The following is a 25,739-nucleotide window of genomic DNA, read 5'->3' as shown; positions in this document are numbered from 1 at the left end:
TTGGAAGTTTGGAATTCTGGCGAGAAGTCATGAGATCAAACTCCGGCTGCCCCCACTTGAGGGTCAAGCTGGAAAACACATCCGAATGAAGTTCCCACTCCCCGGGATGAAAAGTCTGTTTGCTCAGAAAATCCGCTTCCCAATTGTCCACTCCTGGGTTGTGGATCGCATGAAAGACAGCAGTTGTGGATCTCCACCTACTGAATAATTTGGGCAACCTCTGTCATGGCCAAGGAACTCAGAGTTCCCCCCTGGTGGTTGATGTAGGCCACAGAGGTTAAATTGTCTGACTGGAATCTGATAAACTGGGCTAAGGCTAACTGAGGCCTGGCCAGAAGAGCATTGAAGATTAAAATCAGCTCCAAGATGTTTATGGGCAGGACTGACTCCTCCTGGGTCCATAAGCCCTGAGCCTTCAACAAGCCCCATACTGCTCCCCAACCTAGAAGGCTGGCGCATCCGTGGTTAGAATCACCCAGGAGGGTCTGCGGAAGCAAGTACCCTGGGAGAGATGATCCTAAGAAAGCCACCACTGAAGAGAGTCTATTGACGCCTGATCTAGATCTACACGCAGAGAAAGGTCCGTATAGTCCCCGTTCCATTGACTGAGCATGCATAACTGCAGAGGTCTGAGATGGAACCGAGCAAACTGAATCATGTCCATGGAAGCAACCATCAGACCGATCACCTCCATACATTGAGCCACTGACAGCCGTGGAGAGGACTGAAGGACAAGACAAGAGTCGAAAATCTTTATTTTTCTGACCTCCGACAGAAAAATCTTCATTAACACGGAGTCTATTACGGTCCCCAAAAATACGACCCTTGTAGCTGGAACCAGAGAACTTTTTCCCTGATTCACCTTCCATCCGTGGGATAGAAGAAAAGACAACAAGATCTCTGTATGAGATTCTGATTGTTGAAAAGATGGCGCCTGAACCAGAATGTCGTCCAGATAAGGTGCCACTGCAATGCCCCGAGATCGAAGCACAGCTAAAAGAGCCCCCAGAACCTTTGAAAAAATTCTGGGAGCTGTGGCAAGGCCGAATGCAAGGGCCACGAACTGGAAAATGATTGTCCAAAAAGGCAAATCTCAGAAACTTGTGATGGTCCCTGTAAAGTCTACATCTTGAAGGATGGAACTCTGAGAAACTTGTTTAAACACTTTAGATCTAGGATTGGTCGAAAAGTTCCCTCATTTTTGGGAACTACGAACCGATGAGTAAAATCCCAAACCCCTTTCCTGAAAGGGAACTGGAACTATTAACCCGAGGGCGGCAAGGTCCTTGACACAATGTAAGAACGCCTCTCTTTTTATCTAGTCTACAGATAATCTGGAAAGGAGAAACCTGTCTCTGGGAGGAAAAGATTTGAAGTCTATTTTGTATCCCTGGGAGACAATGTCCACCGCCCAGGGATCCGGTACATCTCTTATCCAAGCCTGGGAAAAAAAGAGAGAGTCTGCCCCCTACAAGATCCGCTCTCGGATCGGGGGGCCAACCCTTCATGCTGACTTAGAATCAGCTGAAGGCTTTTAAGATTGCTTTCCCTTATTCCAGGACTGGTTGTGCTTCCAGGAAGTATTGGCTTGATCTTGCTTGGAGGAAGGGGAGGAAGGAAAGAAAATTACTCTGACGTCCCTTCTACTTATTCTTTATCTTGAGGAAGAAAATAACCCTTCCCTCCAGTAATATCTGAGATAATTGCAGCTAAACCAGGTCCAAACAAGGTCTTACCCTTGTAAGGAATAGCCATGAGCTTAGATTTAGATGAAACATCCGCAGACCAGGACTTCAACCACAAGGCCCTGCGGACTAGGACCGCAAAACCAGAAATTTTTGCTCCCAGTTTAATAACCTGTAAGGAAGCATCTGTAATGAATACATTGGCTAACTTGAGAGCCTTTATCCTGTCCTGGATCTCAAGAGGGGTATTCGTCTGAAGAGATTCAGACAAAACGCATCAAACCAGTAAGCCGCAGCGCTGGTAACAGTGGCAATACACACCGCAGGTTGCCATTGTAGACCCTGGTGGACATACATCTTTTTTAGTAAAGCCTCCAATTTTTTATCCATTGGATCTTTAATTGAACAACTATCCTCTATGGGAATAGTAGTCCTCTTGGCCAAAGTGGAGATCGCTCCATCTACCTTAGGAACCGGCTGCCACGACTCCTTAATAGAATCCGCTATAGGAAACAGCTTTTTAAAAATAGGAGATGGAGAAAAGGGAATACCAGTTCTTTCCCATTCTCGAGCAATAATCTCCGCAGCACGGTCAGGAACCAGAAAAACCTCCACCGCGGAGGGAACATCAAAGTATTTGTTCAATTTACTAGACTTTTTTGGATTGACTACGATAGTTGTGTTGGAGTCGTCCAAAGCAGAAGCGAGCTGCACTTAATGTTATGGCGCAGTCGGGCCGGGCTGTGACTATACAGCTGGCCCGATGCGCTGTGTAAAAAAAACAGACCCGCTCAGCAGAGAGCGGGTTTGTAAAACGAGCATATTTTTAAAAAATTCAAATGGAAAAAAAGGTTTTATAATGATAGTACTAAAATAATGTTATATAATTCTGCACTATGTGCAGGATTATATAACATTATTTTTTAGGTTTACTGACACTTTTAAGTAATAAGCGAATGTGTTCTAGCTTAAATCTGAAAGATACCACTTCAGCATCAGAAGAAAAAATTACACTGAGTCTGAGATTTCCCCCAGAACTTGATCAGAAACCTTACTGTTTCCTTAAAATTCCTTTTACGCCTTCCCTGCAACATAGGGAAAGCTGACAAGGCCTCTGATACTGCAAGGGATACCTGGGAAGCAATGTCTTGTAGAGAAAATCCTACAGGATTGCAAGAGACTGAAAAAGTTGGGACGCTTGAGGAGAAAGCTGCAGCATATCTGCAACAGGAGACACCTGAATAGCATTTGCCTGGGATAATGGTGGCTCATGGTCAAATATTTTATCTATATAACTTAAAGTTCTCTCAATGCATGAGGAACAAAAAGGAACTGGGGGTTACACCTGAGCATCAAAACATAACTGACCACCAGCAACTTCGCCTGGGATGATGGTCTGAAAAGCCTCTTGATACATCTTATGTAATAAATAAGGATAAAGTGTAAAAATTATTTATTTGAAAATAAAAAATAAATGTGTGTTTAGCGCAACAAACCAAATAGACCTCAGGCTACCTATACACCTCAGTAGCTTTACTGAGATGCCTACCTGTCCTGCAGCTCATTTTCAAATACAGAGCGGTTACAGAGCCCTAACTGCCGAAAAAATGGCTTACAACTGTAATCTCCATGAACAAAAGTTAAAGTATAAAAACTACTATAACACACTGAGCCACCATAAATCATCTCACAGTCTCAATGCCCAATCTGCCTAAAAGAAACCCCAAAAATGAAGGTTTAATAAAGTCCCATATTAAATAAGACAGCTTTTAGCTGTAACGAGTGCCAGCAATCTCCTTGCAAAAGAAAATTAAAATAGTACTTACCTGAAAGTGCTGTCCGGCAGCAGGACAGCTCACCTATTTGAGAGGGTGCAGCACCTCACATAGACCTGTGAAGAGAGAAAAACTGAGTAAACCAACTCAGGCTTTCTAGTTAGGGCAGCAGATTCTTGAGAAAACGCAGTGAGGATTGTACCTCACAAGTTCTCAAAAGCCACCACTGCCCTACTGAAGAGACTGATGTGGACTAGGCTAGACCCCAGAAAAGAACAGAGTAAGCTTACTGTGCCAAAAAAAAAAAATCTTGATTGAAGAAAACTTCTCATCAAACACCTAAACTTCACCTCCTCATTGCACTATAGGCAAAGAGAATGACTAAGGGATTGTTGGTAGGGGAGTGATATTTAACAGCTTTGCTGTGGTGCTCTTTGCCTCCTCCTGCTGGCCAGGAGTGATATTCCCAACAGTAATTGATGATGATCCGTGGACTCACCGTGTCATTAGAAAGAAAAGTGTTTACTAAAAAAACTTGGGTAGCACTGAATCTTTTTTATATACTATGGGGGCGATTTATCAAAGGCTAGGCGAACTGTCTATGTGCTTTGCCTGTAACTTCGCCCCAGCTCGCCTCCAGAGAAGCGCACATGTGCGCCTGAATTTATCTAAAAAATAGATGTAACTTTGTGCATTTAGTAAAAGTCGAGCTGGGGTGTAATAATGATAAATTTCGCCTGTCGGAAAAAGCATTTACAGGTAGCCCTCAGTTTACGCCGGGGTTAGGTTCCAGAAGGAATGGTTGTAAATCGAAACCTTTGTAAATTGAAACCCAGTTTATAATGTAACTCAATGGGAAGTGAGGGAGTTAGGTTCCAGGCCCCTCTCAAACTTGTCATAAGTAACATCTAATACATTATTTTTAAAGCTTTGAAATGAAGACTGTAAATGCTAAACAGCATTATAAACCTAATAAAATAATCACACAACATAGAATATTTAACTAAACTAAGTTAAATGAACAAAAACATTTGCTAAACAGCATTACAAACCTTATAAAATAATCACACAACACAGAATATATAATTAAACTAAGTTAAATGAACAAATAAATTTGCTAAACAGCATTATAAACCTAATAAAATAATCACACAACACAGACTTTAGTTACATTTTTCTGCAAACAGTTCGTTCTATGCGTTCCAGTCTGGACTGATTTATAGACAGGTATATCTTGTTCCTTTGAAATCTGCTTGATAGCTCAAGTCTGGTTCAACTGATTAATTTCAGCTTGCTTGGCTTGCATATCTTTGCTGCAACACAATCGGACAGCTCCCCCTACTGGCTATTTTAATAAATGCACTGCTTCTCAATGCTTTTCAATAGCAGTCACATGACTGAAAAAAAAGGTTGCTATTCTGAAACGGCGCAAATTGAACCGTTGTAAACCGAGGGCCACCTGTACTCCCTATTTATCATAGTACATGCCTATAAATATTTACGCCACTATGTCTTGATTATTAAAGATGCGTTTTTTAGGTATCTATTTTGCGCATATTTGTATGTCATATCTTTTAAATTTTGTGCAGTTAGGTACAAGTCCCTAATTTAATAATGTGTTAATGTTATATTTTCTATTCTTGACATATTTAATAATGTTTCCATATGTTCTTCCTTGTTGGTAATTTAAGATCACACAAATCAATATGTATATATAATATCATTCTCTTATTGGTGCTAAGACTTGGATAAAGCAGTTTAAGAAGAAAGTACTCCATCACAAGCTGTAAAAGAATGTATGATAATGCTGTTCGTCTATGTATGTATGGCGAAATATAAAACACGCAATTTAATTCGACGCAAAGCAATGATAAATAAGAAACTGGGCGTATTTGTAGGTCGGGCTGTGAAATTACGCCTATAACTAATGTATATTGGTGCACTCTGGAGCGCGTCCGTGCGCCTAGGAGAATGCAAGTGGATTGCAAAGAAATATCTTTCAGATTTGTGCAATTATAGGCGCAGATTGCTTACATATATATATATATATATATGGAGATATGGTCTTATGTGTAGTTTTGGGCGCAATTGCGGACGGATTACTTTAATAATTCGCCCCCTATGTCTAAAAACAAAAGGAATAAGAAAGGAAGAATGCCACAATAGGGTGTTATCCACAGATAATGGGTTCCGTGTATAATTAAGCAGGCAGACAATGTACCCAGTTAGGGAACCAGTCCGCTTGTATCTGCATTTATTATTGCTCAGACTGACAATTATCACAGAGAAACACGTTTGGATTGATTAAACCATATCATCTCGGAGGTTACGGATAGGTTAAGAATCAGTGGATGGGCTATACAACTGCCTTGTCTCTTCCTTTGTTATACCTTGTTATATGCAGCACAGTACAATACTGTTTGAAAATGAACAGCCTGCCTTGATTTTTGAGACCTTGGGTGCGAATCAAAAAGGATTTAAGAAACAAATTTAAAGAAAAGCTAAATGTCTGACAAGTCTACTTAGGGATTGGGGTTTGTAATGTTGTTTTCATTTAAATAACTCCATTTCTTTAGTTTACAAAAGGTATTATTTGTATGGCTTTTGTTTTAATTGTTACCATGATTACTGGTCAAAATAATCAATAAAAATTGTTTAAAGGGATATGAAACCCAAATATTTTCTTTCATGATTCAGATAGAGCATGCAATTTTAAGCAACTTTCCACATTTTCTCCTATTATCAATTTTTCTTTGTTCTCTTGGTAGCTTTATTTGAAAAAATATGAATGTATCTGAATCATGAAAGAAAAAAATTGGGGTTCATATCCCTTTAATGAAAATAAAATGACCCATGTTAAACACTACAAATTAGGAAGAAACATTAAAGTTACCAAACCCATATGGTTACCAGACCAAAATGTAATATTGTATATGGCATCCATGCATTTTTCTTATTTCCCTTGGCAACAAATCTAGCCTATTTCTTGCTAATAATTCAGTGTTCCCAGAAAAATAATTAAAGAATAAAAATGTTGAAAAATAGTTAGCAGTTTGCAACGGATACTATGATTTTTTTGGTTAACTACAGTGAAAATTAAAGTTTCATGATTCAGATAAAACATGCAATTTAAAAAAAAAACATAATTTATGCTTACCTGATAAATTCCTTTCTTCTGTAGTGTGATCAGTCCACGGGTCATCATTACTTCTGGGATATTACTCCTCCCCAACAGGAAGTGCAAGAGGATTCACCCAGCAGAGCTGCATATAGCTCCTCCCCTCTACGTCACTCCCAGTCATTCGACCAAGGACCAACGAGAAAGGAGAAACCAAGGGTGTAGTGGTGACTGGAATATAATTTAAAAAAAATATTTACCTGCCTTAAAAAACAGGGCGGGCCGTGGACTGATCACACTACAGAAGAAAGGAATTTATCAGGTAAGCATAAATTATGTTTTCTTCTGTTAAGTGTGATCAGTCCACGGGTCATCATTACTTCTGGGATACCAATACCAAAGCAAAAGTACACGGATGACGGGAGGGATAGGCAGGCTCTTTATACAGAAGGAACCACTGCCTGAAGAACCTTTCTCCCAAAAATAGCCTCCGAGGAAGCAAAAGTGTCAAATTTGTAAAATTTGGAAAAAGTATGAAGCGAAGACCAAGTTGCAGCCTTGCAAATCTGTTCAACAGAGGCCTCATTCTTAAAGGCCCAAGTGGAAGCCACAGCTCTAGTAGAATGAGCTGTAATTCTTTCAGGAGGCTGCTGTCCAGCAGTCTCATAGGCTAAACGAATTATGCTACGAAGCCAAAAAGAAAGAGAGGTAGCAGAAGCCTTTTGACCTCTCCTCTGACCAGAGTAAACGACAAACAGGGAAGACGTTTGTCGAAATTCCTTAGTTGCCTGTAAGTAAAACTTTAGGGCACGAACTACATCCAGATTGTGCAGAAGACGTTCCTTCTTCGAAGAAGGATTTGGACACAAAGAAGGAACAACAATCTCTTGATTGATATTCCTGTTAGTGACTACCTTAGGTAAGAACCCAGGTTTAGTGCGCAGAACTACCTTATCCGAATGAAAAATCAAATAAGGAGAATCACAATGTAAGGCTGATAACTCAGAGACTCTTCGAGCCGAGGAAATAGCCATTAAAAATAGAACTTTCCAAGATAACAACTTTATATCAATGGAATGGAGGGGTTCAAACGGAACACCCTGTAAAACGTTAAGAACAAGGTTTAAACTCCATGGCGGAGCAACAGTTTTAAACACAGGCTTAATCCTGGCCAAAGCCTGACAAAAAGCCTGAACGTCTGGCACTTCTGACAGACGTTTGTGTAACAGAATGGACAGAGCTGAGATCTGTCCCTTTAATGAACTAGCAGATAAACCCTTTTCTAAACCTTCTTGTAGAAAAGACAATATCCTAGGAATCCTAACCTTACTCCAAGAGTAACCTTTGGATTCACACCAATATAGGTATTTACGCCATATCTTATGGTAAATCTTTCTGGTAACAGGCTTCCTAGCCTGTATTAAGGTGTCAATTACTGACTCAGAAAACCCACGTCTTGATAAAATCAAACGTTCAATTTCCAAGCAGTCAGCTTCAGAGAAGTTAGATTTTGATGTTTGAAAGGGCCCTGTATCAGGAGGTCCTGTTTCAGAGGTAGAGACCAAGGTGGACAGGATGACATGTCCACCAGGTCTGCATACCAAGTCCTGCGTGGCCACGCAGGCGCTATTAGAATCACTGATGCTCTCTCCTGTTTGATTCTGGCAATCAATCGAGGAAGCATCGGGAAGGGTGGAAACACATAAGCCATCCTGAAGTCCCAAGGTGCTGTCAGGGCATCTATTAGGACTGCTCCTGGATCCCTGGATCTGGACCCGTAACGAGGAAGCTTGGCGTTCTGTCGAGACGCCATGAGATCTATCTCTGGTTTGCCCCAACGTCGAAGTATTTGGGCAAAGACCTCCGGATGAAGTTCCCACTCCCCCGGATGAAAAGTCTGACGGCTTAAGAAATCCGCCTCCCAGTTCTCCACTCCCGGGATGTGGATTGCTGACAGGTGGCAAGAGTGAGACTCTGCCCAGCGAATTATCTTTGATACTTCCATCATTGCTAGGGAGCTTCTTGTCCCTCCCTGATGGTTGATGTAAGCTACAGTCGTGATGTTGTCCGACTGAAACCTGATGAACCTCCGAGTTGTCAACTGGGGCCAAGCCAGGAGGGCATTGAGAACTGCTCTCAATTCCAGAATGTTTATTGGCAGGAGACTCTCCTCCTGACTCCATTGTCCCTGAGCCTTCAGAGAATTCCAGACGGCGCCCCAACCTAGAAGGCTGGCGTCTGTTGTTACAATTGTCCAGTCTGGTCTGCTGAATGGCATCCCCCTGGACAGATGTGGCCGAGAAAGCCACCATAGAAGAGAATTTCTGGTCTCTTGATCCAGATTCAGAGAAGGGGACAAGTCTGAGTAATCCCCATTCCACTGACTTAGCATGCATAGTTGCAGTGGTCTGAGGTGTAAGCGAGCAAATGGTACTATGTCCATTGCCGCTACCATTAAGCCGATTACCTCCATGCATTGAGCCACTGACGGGTGTTGAATGGAATGAAGGGTGCAGCAAGCACTTTGAAGTCTTGTTAACCTGTCCTCTGTCAGGTAAATCTTCATTTCTACAGAATCTATAAGAGTCCCCAGGAAGGGAACTCTTGTGAATGGAACGAGTGAACTTTTCTTTTCGTTCACCTTCCATCCATGTGACCTTAGAAAAGCCAGTACTAACTCTGTATGAGACTTGGCAGTTTGAAAGCTTGAAGCTTGTATCAGAATGTCGTCTAGGTACGGAGCTACCGAAATTCCCCGCGGTCTTAGTACCGCCAGAAGAGCACCTAGAACCTTTGTGAAGATTCTTGGAGCTGTAGCCAATCCGAATGGAAGAGCTACAAACTGGTAATGCCTGTCTAGAAAGGCAAACCTTAGATACCGGTAATGATCTTTGTGGATCGGTATGTGAAGGTAAGCATCCTTTAAATCCACTGTGGTCATGTATTGACCTTCTTGGATCATGGGTAAAATTGTCCGAATAGTCTCCATTTTGAACGATGGAACTCTTAGGAATTTGTTTAGGATCTTTAAATCCAGGATTGGTCTGAAAGTTCCCTCTTTTTTGGGAACCACAAACAGATTTGAGTAAAACCCTTGTCCCTGTTCCGATCGTGGAACTGGATGGATTACTCCCATTAACAACAGCTCTTGTACGCAGCGTAGAAACGCTTCTTTCTTTGTTTGGTTTGTTGACAACCTTGACAGATGAAATCTCTCTCTTGGAGGAGAGTATTTGAAGTCTAGAAGGTATCCCTGAGATATTATCTCTAGCGCCCAGGGATCCTGGACATCTCTTGCCCAAGCCTGGGCGAAGAGAGAAAGTCTGCCCCCCACTAGATCCGATCCCGGATCGGGGGCCCTCATTTCATGCTGTTTTAGTGGCAGCAGCAGGTTTCCTGGCCTGCTTGCCCTTGTTCCAGGACTGGTTAGGTCTCCAGCCTTGTCTGAAGCAAGCACCAGATCCTTCTTGTTTTGGAGCAGTGGAAGTTGATGCTGCTCCTGCTTTGAAATTCCGAAAGGAACGAAAATTAGACTGTCTAGCCTTAGGTCTGGCTTTGTCTTGAGGCAGGGCGTGGCCCTTACCTCCTGTAATGTCAGCGATAATTTCTTTCAAACCGGGCCCAAATAAGGTCTGCCCTTTGAAAGGTATATTAAGTAATTTGGACTTAGAAGTTACATCAGCTGACCAGGATTTTAGCCACAGTGCCCTGCGCGCCTGAATGGCGAATCCGGAATTCTTAGCCGTAAGTTTAGTTAAGTGTACTACGGCTTCCGAAATGAATGAATTAGCTAGCTTAAGTATTCTAAGCCTGTCCGAAATGTCGTCCAGCGTAGCTGAACTAAGGTTCTCTTCCAGAGACTCAATCCAGAATGCCGCTGCAGCCGAGACCGGCGCAATGCATGCAAGGGGTTGCAATATAAAACCTTGTTGAACAAACATTTTCTTAAGGTAACCCTCTAACTTTTTATCCATTGGATCTGAAAAGGCACAGCTATCCTCTACCGGGATAGTGGTACGCTTAGCTAAAGTAGAAACTGCTCCCTCCACCTTAGGGACCGTTTGCCATAAGTCCCGTGTGGCGGTGTCTATTGGAAACATCTTTCTAAATATCGGAGGGGGTGAGAACGGCACACCGGGTCTATCCCACTCCTTAGTAATAATTTCAGTTAGTCTCTTAGGTATAGGAAAAACGTCAGTACTTGTTGGTACAGCAAAATATTTATCCAACCTACACATTTTCTCTGGTATTGCAACTGTGTTACAATCATTCAGAGCCGCTAACACCTCCCCTAGTAATACACGGAGGTTTTCCAGCTTAAATTTAAAATTTGAAATATCTGAATCCAATCTGTTTGGATCAGAACCGTCAGCCGCAGAATGAAGCTCTCCGTCCTCATGCTCTGCAAGTTGTGACGCAGTATCTGACATGGCCCTAGTATTATCAGCGCACTCTGTTCTCACCCCAGAGTGATCACGCTTGCCTCTTAGTTCTGGTAATTTAGCCAAAACTTCCGTCATAACAGTAGCCATATCTTGTAATGTTATTTGTAATGGCCGCCCAGATGTACTGGGTGCCACCATATCACGCACCTCCCGGGCGGGAGATGCAGGTACTGTCACGTGAGGCGAGTTAGTCGGCATAACTCTCCCCTCGTTGTTTGGTGAAATTTGTTCAATTTGTACAGATTGACTTTTATTTAAAGTAGCATCAATACAGTTAGTACATAAATTTCTATTGGGCTCCACTTATTACAAATAGTTATAGTTATTACAAATAGTACAGGTCTCATCCTCTGAATCAGACATGTTTAACACACTAGCAACTAAACTTGCAACTTGGATATTATTCAAATAAAATACAATGAAAAAGCGTACTGTGCCTAAGAAGCACAGAAGATATATAACAGTTGAAATCAATAAACTTTGCAAAACAAAACACAATTTTAGCAAAGGCTTGTTCCCATTAGCAAAGAATAACGAACCCTTATGGCATAAAAAAGTTAAACAATAAACGTTTCTTTATCACAGTCAACTACAATCTCACAGCTCTGTTAGATTACTTCCCTCAAACAAGCTTTGAAGACCCCTGAGTTCTGTAGAGATAAACCGGAACATGCAGGAAAAAACAATGAGCTTCTGACTGAAATTTTTGATGCGTAGCAAAAGCGCCAAAAAAAGGTCCCTCCCCCTCACACACAACAGTGAGAGAGATCAGTAAACTGTCATAATTAGATAAAGCAACTGCCAAGTGGAAAAATAGTGCCCAAACATTTTATTCACCCAGTACCTCAAAAAATGAAAACGATTTTACATTCCAGCAAAAACGTTTAACATAAATTAGTAAAAAACCAAATAGGCTAGAGATTATATACACAGTGTAATTCTAGTGAAGTACCATTCCCCAGAATACTCAAATGTAAAAAATACATACATGATATTATGTCGGTATGGCAGGATTTTCTCATCAATTCCATTGTCAGAAAATAAAAACTGCTACATACCTCTTTGCAGATTAAACTGCCCGCTGTCCCCTGATCTGAAGTTTACCTCTCCTCAGATGGCCGAGAAACAGCAATATGATCTTAACTACTCCGGCTAAAATCATAGTAAAAAACTCTGGTAGATTCTTCTTCAAATTCTACCAGAGAAGGAATAACACACTCCGGTGCTATTAAAAAATAACAAACTTTTGATTGAAGAAATAAAACTAAATAAAATCACCATAGTCCTCTCACACATCCTATCTAGTCGTTGGGTGCAAGAGAATGACTGGGAGTGACGTAGAGGGGAGGAGCTATATGCAGCTCTGCTGGGTGAATCCTCTTGCACTTCCTGTTGGGGAGGAGTAATATCCCAGAAGTAATGATGACCCGTGGACTGATCACACTTAACAGAAGAAAATCCAATATTCGCATGTACAAATTGCACTGTATATACAGTAGGTATATGCATTTTGTGATTGACTGATAGCTGTCACATGATACTGAGGGAGGGAAAATCGGATTAAAAGACCAGTAAACACAGTAGTTTGCATAATTAACAAATGCATGATAAAAAGACAATGCAATAACACTTAGGGGGTGATTTATCAAGCTGAGGCGGACAGCGGCGCACATACGCCCCCCTGTCCGTCGCAGTTTGCCTCTGGCAGGCTGAATTCCCCTGGCGGAATTGAGCATTGCACACGAGCGCTATTTTGCGCTCACGCGCAAACTCGCCCCCTGCCTGCGCACAGCCAATCAGACCACGGAGATTGAATTTCATCACTTTAGAGGTGGCAAAAGATTAGGAAACCAGCGGTCTGATGACCGCTGCTTGTTAAATACGGCGTGCATGTTCTCTTGTGAGAACTTGCAGCCGTAGTGGGTCGAAACGCTTGCGAAGCCTTTGATAAATCGACCCCTTAGTCTGAACTTCAAATGAGTAGAATTTTTTTTCTGTCAATTTTAAAAGTTATGTCTATTTCCACTTCCCCTTTACCGTGTCCCAGCCATCAGCCAATCACAAATGCATATATGTTTATTCTGTGACTTCTTGCACATGCTCAGTAGGAGCTGGTGACTCAAAAAGTGTAAATATAAAAAGACTGCACACATTGTGTTAATGGAAGTAAATGGGAAAGCTGTATAAAATGTCATGCTCTATCTGAATAATGAAAGTTTAATTTTGCCTTGTGTGTCTCTTTAACTTAGAAATTTGCCAGAAACTATGCTACTGTTCATTTCAAATTCTAAGTGCTATTACATAGTCTTTATTTTGTATTTGTCAATTATTAAATCCTACTGTGTTTAGTGGTCATTTAATGGTTATATTAACCTCGATTTATAAAAAACAAAACACAACATAAAAAACATTTTTGTATCTACCATGGCTGCGACAATCAGCTTCTTTATTGTTCTTTTTTGAGGATCACCTAGAAAAAAAAAATATAAAAATATGAGGATTTCAATTTAATAGGTATGAAATATTTTGTTAAACTGCACATAATCCCACTCTATTCAATCTCACGTGCACATTTCAGCTCTCATAATAAAGAGTGTATGGTCTGCACAGTACATTTCATTTAGAAGAAAATATGAACTTTGAAGACGAAATATATACGAAATACTAACAAGTAATTTTTAACCTTGTTCTCAAGGGTCATTAGACCATATTGTTTTATCCTAAGCACCTGTGGTTAACTAGTGGTTTAAATTTAGTTACAAACCTGTTCTAAAATTCAGCACACTGATTTATGGCTTCCTTATCTTTATGGATAAACCTAGGCAAGCTATTGAACTGCTCAACAATGAAAATGGACAATAGCATTTTATTTGGGGGGGGGGGACATAAATCATGACAACTAATGATTGAGAGAAAAAATGTCAAGCTTTTAAGACACTAGACTCGAGGACCCTTCAGAAACAGTCATGTAACAGGACAAAATGTAGCTTTCCCTCATCAAAGCAAGGTGCGACAAAAGAGAAAAGCAATGATAAAGAACTATACTTACCCAAAGGCTCTCCATTTTCAAAGTCCATATTTATACTAGGGACAGAACTATCATCTGACTCATCAACTTCATCCAACACAGAGCTCCAATCTTTCATCTTCAGTAAGCTATCAATTAACAACTGCAAAAAAACAATAAAACATTTATGCTTACCTGATAAATTCAATTATTTTATGATGGCGAGAGTGGGCTTTCAGGAATGAAGCTTCCATTGAAAAAATGTGTAAGGCAGCTACTTGGTCTTCTTTGCATATTTTTACAAAATTTTACCATTTTTTAAACTTTGCCTCAACCGAGGCTGCTTTTGGTAGGACAGTTCTGCTGGTCTAGTGCCTTTACCTATCTTAACCCCTTAGTGACCAGACCATTTTTCTATTTTCTTACCATTAAGGACCAGGGCTGTTTTTACATTTCTGCGGTGTTTGTGTTAGGCTGTAATTTTCCTCTTACCCATTTATTGTACACACACACATATTATATAGCGTTTTTCTCGCCAATAAATGGACTTTCTAAAGATACCATTATTTTCATTAAATTATATAATTTACTATAAAGAAAAAATATAAAATATGATGAACAAAATTGGAAAAAAACACACGCTTTTTCTAACTTTGACCCCCAAAATCTGTTACACATCTACAACCACCAAAAAACACCCATGCTAAATAGTTTCTAAATTTTGTCCTGAGTTTATAAATACCCAATGTTTACATGTTCATTGCTTTTTTTTTTGCAAGTTATAGGGCAATAAGTACAAGTAGCACTTTGCTATTTCCAAAAAATTTTATTTTTCAAAATTAGCAATAGTTACATTGTAACACTGATATCTGTCAGGAATGCGATATACAAAGAAAATGCGCTTAGCTAAAAGTATCACACACTACACCTGCCCTAACTCCTTCTCTAATAGGGAAACAATACATAAGTGAAAAAAAAAAAAAGATAGTGAGTGCGCCCAAGGCTAAAGATACTATAAAGAATGTATTAACATCTGCATTGGATAGTTTATATGATAATTACAATATTAAAATCACAATGGAAAAATACATATAAAAGTGGGACGTCTCCCAATGCTTGTAAAAAGATGAATAAAATGTGCTAATTCATAAAAATGCTAAAATATCCAAACGCACATATGCGTGATTAAATATTATGGTAATATCAAAAACAAGATATGCGTTAGTGCAGATAACCAAGAACAATGTGAAGATAGCAGCATCCATTGTGTAATAGGGCATAAATAAACTGCCGTATGTGCAAAAAGTTTAAAGCATAGAGCACAAGTCGATTCTGCTGCAAATATTGTGTTATCTACTTATAAGCAAACAAAAAGGGAGTGTATAAGTCGTTCCAAAGGTATGTGTGATATTAGACTGATTATCTTGCGGATTATCTCTACACAGGAGATTTTCTTGGTGGATAGGATCAGTATTTTCCACAGTGTTTAGCCGTTCTGTATCCTCCGCTCCCCAAAGGAACTACCAGCCGTCTTAGCGCAAAACGTTAGATCACGTGTCCCAGTATGACTATTTGCGTTTGTATGACGTATAGGAATGCCGGCTTACACTGAGTGGTTAGGGGTGACAGGCCCCTTGCGATAATTGGGTCAAAGTGCCCAGCCTCATTTTTCTTGTGAATGATGACTCCTATATGGCTTGGAAGGTGTTTGTTAGAAACTATCCTTATTGTCGTAGGATCCTCACATGAGATATGTGGTAGAAGACACCTGCTCTTAGTGCAACAATTGCATGCATTGGTAATAGTCGTTAGACAAGTAGTTTCAAAACTGAAATATACCCAGGTAAAGGTGGTTATGTAGAAAAAATAGTTTTATTTCATACAATGCTATCCTCTCTTATCGACTAGTTTCACCCTCTTACAGGGCTTTATCAAGATGAGTGATAGCAGTTAGAAGTCTTTATTTAAAGGTTGTGGAATGTTTCCATTGGCTAGATGGATCTCTACCAATTAATTGATATCAATAAGCTGTGACTTCATTTATCAGAGTTTATTTAAAGGTAGTATTTTTAAGGTGGTATTTTTGACAGCAGTATCTTTTGGTTATCTTTTTTTGATGGAAGAAGCTTATACATTTATAAACAATAGTACATACAGATCATTTCAACCATACATAAGAGCTATTTATTTGCAGTCTAACATAAACAATATATTAAAAATATATTTGATAGGCCTAAGCCCTCACATTGTGCAAGATTGGAATGTTTAAAGGGACACCATACCCAAACATTTTCTTTTATGATTAAGGTAGAGAATACAATTTTAAACAACATTCCAATTAACTTCTATTACCAAATTTGCTTCATTCTTTAGATATAATTTAATGAAGAAATAGCAATGCACACGGTGAACCAATCACAGGAGGCATTTATGTGCAGCTACTAATCAGCAGCTACTAAGCATATCTAGATATGCTTTTCAGCAAAGAATATCAAGAGAATGAAGCAAAATAAATAGAAGAAAATTAGAAAGTTGTTTATAATTGTATGCTCTTTCTAAATCGTGAAAGAAAAAATTGGGGTTTCATGTCCCTTTAACTCATATCAGCAACTGCGTGAAAACACTTAACATAATTAGTTTATTAATATATTCTTGAGTCTGAGAGAAATGGTGCCAGATCTAATTCAGAGTTAAGACTTTTGGGATACAATGTATCAAATTTGTAGATTATAGTTCAGCCTCTTTCACTAGTAGTTTGTTTTCCAGGTTTCCTCCTCTCCAATTCCCTTTTACTCTTCATAAACCCCAGTATTGCATGTCCTTAGTTCTACCTCCACGAACTTCCTTAAAATGTCTATATAAGTGTGTATTGTCATTTTCGTGTTTAATGCATAATAGATGCTCTCTTATGCGGTCCCTAAGGCTCCTTTTTGTTTCCCCTAAATATATCAGATTGCAATTGCATTTAAGGGCATATATTACCCCTTTGGTTGTACATCTTATTAGATCTTTTATTACAAATTCTTCCTCAGTATTTGGGATTTTAATGCTCTTTTTCTTTACACTGTGTTGGCAAGCCTTGCAAGTATAGCAGGAAAAGAAACCCGAAACTTTTTTCCCAGTTAAAGCTCTCACTTGACTCAACTTGGGCTTTTTTAAAAATTTGCTTAGTGCTAGTATTGATTTGAAGTTCCTGGCTTTTCTAAACACAAATCTTGGGTCAGGGGTCAATTATGGGGCCTGCTGTCAAAAGATGCCAAAGCTTCTTTATAATTTTTCTTATGATGCCATAGTCTGCGCTAAAGTCAGTTATAAAGGGAACATTTAGTGTGTTATTTTGTTCGGGTATTTTATGCTTATAAGTTAAAAATGACTTTCTATCACTATTTCTTGCACTAGTTACTGCCATTTTTAGGCTATCAGACTCAATCTCTTTCCTTGAATGTATCTAGTAATGTTGTTACCTGTTCCTCAAAGTCAAAAATTCTAGAGCAATTTTTTTTTTTTTAATGCGCAAAGTTTGTCCTAGGGGGATATTGGTTTTCCAGCGTGTGAGATGACAACTGTCAGCTTGGATATAGTTGTTGGAATCCACCGGTTTAAAGTGTGTTTTTGTTTCAATCTTGTTTTCTACAGACATGATCTCTAAGTTTAAGAATACTATTTTTTCTTTACTATAAATATAGGTGAAATTAAGGCCTTTAGAGTCAATATTAATTTTATCAAACATACAAGTTAGTTCTAGTTCTGTCCCTCTCCATACTATCAGTATGTCATCTACGTATCTCTTATAGAGCATGAGGTTTGCACTGTAGCTATTACTGCAAAAGAACTGGTCTTCCCAATCACCCATAAAAAGATTGGCGTAGCTAGGTGCAAACCTCTTGCCCATAGCTGTCCCTTTTATTTGTAGAAAAACATAATTTATGCTTACCTGATAAATTTATTTCTCTTGTGGTGTATCCAGTCCACGGATCATCCATTACTTGTGGGATATTCTCCTTCCCAACAGGAAGTTGCAAGAGGATCACCCACAGCAGAGCTGTCTATATAGCTCCTCCCCTAACTGCCACCTCCAGTCATTCGACCGAAGACAAGCAAGAGAAAGGAGAAACTATAGGGTGCAGTGGTGACTGTAGTTTAAAGTTAAAAAATACCTGCCTTAGAATGACAGGGCGGGCCGTGGACTGGATACACCACAAGACAAATAAATTTATCAGGTAAGCATAAATTATGTTTTCTCTTGTAAGGTGTATCCAGTCCACGGATCATCCATTACTTGTGGGATACCAATACCAAAGCTTAAGTACACAGATGAAGGGAGGGACAAGGCAGGTACTTAAACGGAAGGTACCACTGCCTGTAAAACCTTTCTCCCAAAAATAGCCTCCGAAGAAGCAAAAGTATCAAATTTATAGAATTTTGAAAAAGTATGAAGCGAAGACCAAGTCACCGCCTTGCAAATCTGTTCAACAGAAGCCTCATTTTAAAAGGCCCATGTGGAAGCCACAGCTCTAGTAGAATGAGCTGTAATCCTTTCAGGAGGCTGCTGGCCAGCAGTCTCATTATACTTTTTAGCCAAAGCGAAAGAAGTTGCAGAGGCCTTTTGGCCTTTCCTCTGTCCAGAGTAGACAACAAACAAAAAAGATGTTTGACGAAAATCTTTAGTAGCTTGTAAATAATACTTTAAAGCACGAACCATGTCAAGATTGTGTAATAGACGTTCCTTCTTTGAAGAAGGGTTAGGGCACAATAACGGAACAACAATCTCCTGATTGATATTCCTATTAGATACCACCTTAGGTAAAAACCCAGGTTTGGTACGCAAAACTACCTTATCTGCATGGAAGATCAGATAAGGGGAATCACATTGTAAGGCAGATAACTCAGAAACTCTACGAGCCAAGGAAATAGCTACCAAAAATAGAACTTTCCAAGATAAAAGCTTGATATCTATGGAATGAAGAGGTTCAAACGGAACCCCTTGAAGAACTCTAAGAACCAAATTTAAACTCTATGGCGGAGCAACAGGTTTAAACACAGGCTTGATTCTAACTAAAGCCTGACAAAATGCCTGAACGTCTGGAACATCCGCCAGACGCTTGTGCAAAAGAATAGACAGAGCAGAAATCTGTCCCTTTAAGGAACTAGCTGACAATCCTTTTTCCAATCCTTCTTGGAGAAAAGACAATATCCTGGGAATCCTGACTTTACTCCATAAGTAACCCTTGGATTCACAACAATAAAGATATTTACGCCATATCTTATGATAGATTTTCCTGGTGACAGGCTTTCGTGCCTGTATTAAGGCATCAATGACTGACTCGGAGAAGCCACGCTTTGATAAAATCAAGCGTTCAATCTCCAGGCAGTCTGTCTCAGAGAAATTAGATTTGGATGGTTGAAAGGACCCTGAAGTAGATGGTCCTGTCTCAGAGGCAGAGTCCATGGTGGAAAGGATGACATGTCCACTAGATCTGCATACCAAGTCCTGCGTGGCCATGCAGGTGCTATGAAGATCACCAATGCTCTCTCCTGCTTGATTTTGGCAATCAGGCGAGGGAGCAGAGGAAACGGTGGAAACACATAAGCCAGGTTGAAGGACCAAGGCGCTGCTAGAGCATCTATCAGCGTCGCCTTGGGATCCCTGGACCTGGATCCGTAACAAGGAAGTTTGGCGTTCTGGCAAGACGCCATGAGATCCAGTTCTGGTTTGCCCCAAAGATGAATCAATTGTGCAAACACCTCCGGATGGAGTTCCCACTCCCCCGGAGGGAAAGTCTGTCAACTTAGAAAATCCGCCTCCCAGTTCTGTACTCCTGGGATATGGATAGCTGATAGGTGGCAAGAGTGAATCTCTGCCCAACTAATTATTTTTGAAACTTCCAACATCACTAGGGAACTCCTTGTTCCCCCTTGATGGTTGATGTAAGCCAAAGTCGTGATGTTGTCCGACTGAAATCTGATGAACCTCATTGTCTCTAGCTGAGGCCAAGCCTGAAGAGCATTGAATATCGCTCTTAGTTCAAGAATGTTTATCGGAAGGAGTGTCTCCTCCTGAGTCCACGATCCCTGAGCCTTCAGGGAGCTCCAGACTGCCCCCCAGCCTAGAAGGCTGGCATCTGTCGTTACAATTGTCCAATCTGGCCTGCGAAAGGTCATACCTTTGGACAGATGGACCCGAGATAGCCACCAGAGAAGAGAATCCCTGGTCTCTTGATCCAGATTTAGTAGAGGGGACAAATCTGTGTAATCCCCATTCCACTGACTGAGCATGCAGAGTTGCAGCGGTCTGAGATGCAGACGGGCAAACGGCACTATGTCCATTGCCGCTACCATTAAGCCGATTACTTACATACACTGAGCCACCGAAGGGCGAGAAGTGGAATAAAGAACACGGCAGGAATTTAGAAGTTTTGATAACCTGGTCTCTGTCAGGTAAATCCTCATTTCTACAGAATCTATTAGAGTTCCCAGAAAGGAAACTCTTGTGAGAGGGGATAGAGAACTCTTTTCTTCGTTCACTTTCCACCCATGCAACCTCAGAAATGCCAGAACTATGTCCGTATGAGACTTGGCAATTTGGAAATTTACCGCCAGAAGTGACCCCAGAACCTTCGTAAAGACTCTTGGGGCTGTAGCTAACCCAAAGGGAAGAGCTACAAACTGGTAATGCCTGTCTAGGAAGGCAAACCTGAGAAACCGATGATGATCTTTGTGTATCGGAATGTGAAGATAAGCATCCTTTAAATCCACTGTAGTCATGTATTGACCCTCCTGGATCATAGGTAGGATGGTTCGAATAGTCTCCATCTTGAATGATGGGACCCTGAGAAAATTGTTTAGGATCTTGAGATCTAAGATTGGTCTGAAGGTTCCCTCTTTTTTGGGAACCATAAATAGATTTGAATAGAATCCTTGTCTCTGTTCCTCCTTTGGAACTGGGTGGATCATTCCCATAACTAGGAGGTCTTGAACACAGTGTAAAAATGCCTCTCTCTTTATCTGGTTTGCAGATAATTGTGAAGGGTGAAATCTCCCTTTTGGAGGAGAAGCTCTGAAGTCCAGAAGATATCCCTGGGATACAATTTCCAACGCCCAGGGATCCTGGACATCTCTTGCCCAAGCCTGGGCGAAGAGCGAAAGTCTGCCCCCTACTAGATCCGTTACCGGATCGGGGGCCAATCCTTCATGCTGTCTTAGAGGCAGCAGCAGGCTTTTTGATCTGCTTACCTTTGTTCCAAGTCTGGTTAGGTCTCCAGACCGACTTGGACTGAGCAAAAGTTCCCTCTTGTTTTGAATTAGAGGAAGTTGATGCCGCACTCGCCTTGAAGTTTCGAAAGGCACGAAAGTCTGTTTGGCCCTTGATTTGGAACTATCCTGAGGAAGGGCATGACCTTTTCCTCCCGTGATATCAGAAATGATCTCCTTCAAGCCAGGCCCAAATAGGGTCTGTCCCTTGAAGGGAATATTAAGCAGCTTAGACTTTGAAGTAACGTCAGCTGACCATGATTTAAGCCATAGCGCCCTACACACCTGAATAGCAAAACCAGAATGCTTAGCCGTTAGTTTAGTCAAATGAACAATGGCATCAGAAACAAAAGAATTGGCTAGCTTAAGTGCTCTAAGCTTGTCAAGTATATCATGCAATTTAGTCTCTACCTGTAAAGCCTCTTCCAGAGACTCAAACCAGAAGGCCGCAGCAGCAGTGACTTTTTTTAACAGTCACAACAAACTGCCACAGCTCTGCTGTGGCCCTACCTTGCCATACAAACGACTTTGGAAAGCCTAAAAGCCCTTTAGAGAGGTCCTATAGCATTCAGGGGGCTCCTGCAGGGAAACTGGATGTCTCAGTCTGTAAATTTTATTGCGCACTTAGGCGCGAAATTGTTAGGTTATGTGGAGGAAAAGTTCTTTATACAGTGAATCTCAACTGCAGACCCTGTATTTAAGTAGAAGTACAAGGTTAATTTTAGGCAGACTCCTGCTATCTTGTTACAGGAGTATTTTTGATAGTCCTTACAGGCAGAAGTAGGCAAGGAAGAGGCGGTTGTGTAATGGCTAAACCGCAATAGCAAAACAGTGGATGCCTTTTATAATTAGCAGAGAGCAGACAAGGAGATTACAGTTCAGAGGCAGAACGGTTCAATAATGTTCCTTTAGGATGTGGTAAATAATATTGTATGAGAGTAGGTATTACAAGTTATGAGGCAGTCACAACAGAGGTGTAGCAAATCAGTCCTGTTTAACTGTGGAGGGAGAAGTGCTTCGAAGCTGCAGCGGCTGTGGGGGTGTGCGCGAACTGTCCAATCAGGACGCTGGAACAGCTGACAGGCTGTGAGGACGCTGAGCACACACAGGAGGCAAACAAACAGGAGCGGTAGAAATTTGTAAACGCTGGAAACTGACAAGCCGTATGTGAAAGTTCAATAGGTCGGTCACACAGCTATACGTCAGCTGGCTTCAGTGATAGTTCCGGTTGTCAGGATAACGGAGGTGACAGCTGTATAATCCTTAACATGTAACGGAGCTTGCTACGTTATTTGCACAGATGGAATAGACTCTTGTGGTATATCCTTGGAGATATAAGGTAATGTAGGTGAGGCACAACACGTTGTGCTGGTAGAATAAACCAGTAAGTTAGTAATTTTAGCTTTAGCCAGGAGTAAGAGTAGCTGTGTCAAGGTAACTTGGTCAGTAACTCAAACGAAATTAATTGGCAGGTGGAAGGGGGAGGAGTAGCCTTATATGCTTAAAGGTACATACTGGCTGACAAGTACCTGACAGAAATTAGGCCCCTCCCCCTCATGTCTACACAGTGAGAGGCCTAAGGGAACTATTTCTAGGCAAATTTAAGCCAGTCATGTGGAAAAACTAGGCCCCAATAAAGTTTTATCACCAAAAAATATATAAAAACGTTTAAGCACTCCCAGCAAACGTTTTATATGACAGGAATTGAAAAATAATAAGAGTATTACCTCTAACAGTAAGCATGATACTAGTCGCTATTAAATCACTAATCATGCTTACCTTAAATAAATCTGGTATCAGCAGCATTTTCTAGCATATACATTCTTCTAGAAAAAATTTAAACTGCACATACCTCATAGCAGGATAACCTGCACGCCATTCCCCAGCTGAAGTTACCTCTCTCTTCAGTTATGTGTGAGAACAGCAATAGATCTTAGTTACAACCTGCTAAGATCATTAGAGACCACAGGCAGATTCTTCTTCTATTTTCTGCCTGGGACCAAAATAGTACAACTCCGGTACCATTTAAAAATAACAAACTCTTGAATTGAAGAAAAAAACAACTACATTTCACCACATCTCGCTTCCATGCTTGTCGAGAGTTGCAAGAGAATGATTGGAGGTGGCAGTTAGGGGAGGAGCTATATAGACAGCTCTGCTGTGGGTGATCCTCTTGCAACTTCCTGTTGGGAAGGAGAATATCCCACAAGTAATGGATGATCCGTGGACTGGATACACCTTACAAGAGAAATATTTGCCATCAAAAGAAAAATAATTATATTCTAATATAAATGCAAATACTTTTTATTATGAACTCTTTTTGTTCTTTTTTTAGACTTATATCCTTTGTTAAAAATGTGTTTACTGCCTCAATTCCTTTTTTGTGATCTATTATGGTATATAAAGAGGTTACGTAACACTTCGGATAGTCCTATTGACTGTTTTTGTTTGCTAAGAAGTAGATAATGCAATATTTGCAACAGAATTGACTTGTGCTCTGTGTTTTAAACTTTTTGCAAATATGGCAGTTAATTTATGCCCTATTACACAACGGATGAACTTTTGTATTTTAGCCGCTGCTATCTTCACATTGTTCTTGGTTATCTGCATTAACGCATATCTTGTTTTTGATATTACCATAATCTTTAAGCACGCATATGTACGTTTGGATATTTTAGTATTTTTATGAATAAGCACATTTTATGAATTCATCTTTTTACAAGCATTGGGAGGCGTCCCACTTTTATATGTATTTTTCCATTGTGATTTTAATATTGCAATCATCATATAAACTATCCAATCCGCCAATTTAGACCGCATTTTTTTTCTAGACCCGATGTATAATAATATAAAAAAAACACAAGATTGATGTAAAAGTTCATTTTATTTCCAGATTGTACAAAAAACAAACAGATATATGCAAAGATGTTATGATACTAATTTCATATTGAAAGGCTATGTTAATTTTATATATTAATACAACAAAATTCCTAATAAAAACAATTTCAAAATAAACTATCCAATCCGGATGTTAATAAATCCTTTATAGTATCTTTAGCCTTGGGCGCACTCACTATCTTTCTTTTTTCACTTATCTGTCAGGAATCCCCGAATAACCCTTCACATGTATATATTTTTTTAGTAGACAACCCAAAGTATTGATCTAGGCCCATTTTTGTATATTTCATGTCACCATTTCAAAGCCAAATGTGATCAAATAAAAAAAAATCGTTCACTTTTTCACAAACTTTAGGTTTCTCACTGAAATTATTTACAAACAGATTGTGCAATTATTCCAGCGCTTGAAACCCCAGAGGACGTGTCAGGCACGTCTGTCGCTAACAACCGTTTTTTTGTAGGACGTTAAGGGGTTAAAAGGGATAGGAAAGTCAAAATTAAACTTGTATGATTCAGATAAAGCATGTAATTTTAAGACCCTATTAAATTCACTTCTATTTTCAAATTTACTTCATTCTCTTGGTATCCTTTTGTAAAAAATAAATAAGTACATATCCCACACTAATGAGAACAAACTGTTGATTGTTGGCTACACACATTTGTCTCTTGTCATCGGCTGACTAAATATGTTTAGCTAGCTCCCAGTAATGCACTATTGCTCCTTCAGTAAAGGAAACAAAGAGAATGAAGCAAATTTGATAATAGAAGTACATTGGAAAGTTGTTTAAAATTGTATATTCTTTCTGAATTGTGAAAGAAAAAAAAAATAGGTTTCATGTACCTTTAACCGTTATCCCTCCCCGTTTCATAATGGACTTAGCTTAAAGGGACATAATACTCATAGGCTAAATATGAACGCAGCTTAAAGGGACATAATACTCATATGCTAAATGACTTAAAACTGATGCAGTATAACTGTAAAAAGCTGACAGAAAAATATAACCTGAGTATCTCAGGTAAAAAAAAAAAAAAAAAAATATGAAGAAATGAACAGCAGCCAATCAGCATCAGCAGTAATGAGGTCATGGACTATTTTACTATGATCTCATGAGATTTTATTGTAAACTTCCTTAAACTGAATAGGGAAATAACATGAGAGTGCACAAAGCTCTCCCCTTTGCCTGTCCCGGGACAGACATACTGATTTGCTGCTTAGAAGTCCTTTACAATGGGATGTGGCTACTGAGTAATTTTTGAGGTAAAATATCTTTCTTTTTTACATAGAGATGTTCAGCTTTTTACAGTTATACTGCATCAGTTTCAAGTGTTTCAACATTTGGGTATCATGGCCCTTTAAGTATAGGATCCCATATGTGATGACTCTGACCAACTTATGAAAGAAACATACATTAAAAAAAATCTGACTAAAAATAAGATGATCAATACAATACAGCAAATTATCAATATGTGTATTTCAAACAAAGACTGAAAATGCAAATGAATAAGGTTTTGGGCAAATGGTTGTGCGAATATGGCAATTTGCCCAAAACATCATCATTT

General features: G+C 39.9%; 1 protein-coding gene across 1 annotated transcript in view; it reads right to left on the bottom strand.

The window, feature by feature from the left end:
• Positions 1 to 25,739, bottom strand: part of MIA2 (MIA SH3 domain ER export factor 2) — a 598,301-nt gene that overhangs the window by 216,068 nt on the left and 356,494 nt on the right. The window contains exons 16-17 of the mRNA XM_053711462.1: positions 14,073 to 14,193; positions 13,447 to 13,493 (exon numbers count right to left, since the gene is read on the bottom strand). Of these exons, the coding sequence (XP_053567437.1) occupies positions 13,447 to 13,493; positions 14,073 to 14,193 (168 nt within the window). The remainder of the gene's footprint in view (positions 1 to 13,446; positions 13,494 to 14,072; positions 14,194 to 25,739) is intronic.

Source organism: Bombina bombina, chromosome 1 (assembly GCF_027579735.1).
Source record: "Bombina bombina isolate aBomBom1 chromosome 1, aBomBom1.pri, whole genome shotgun sequence".
Lineage (NCBI taxonomy): Eukaryota > Metazoa > Chordata > Amphibia > Anura > Bombinatoridae > Bombina > Bombina bombina.
This window is presented reverse-complemented; position numbering and strand designations above follow the sequence as displayed.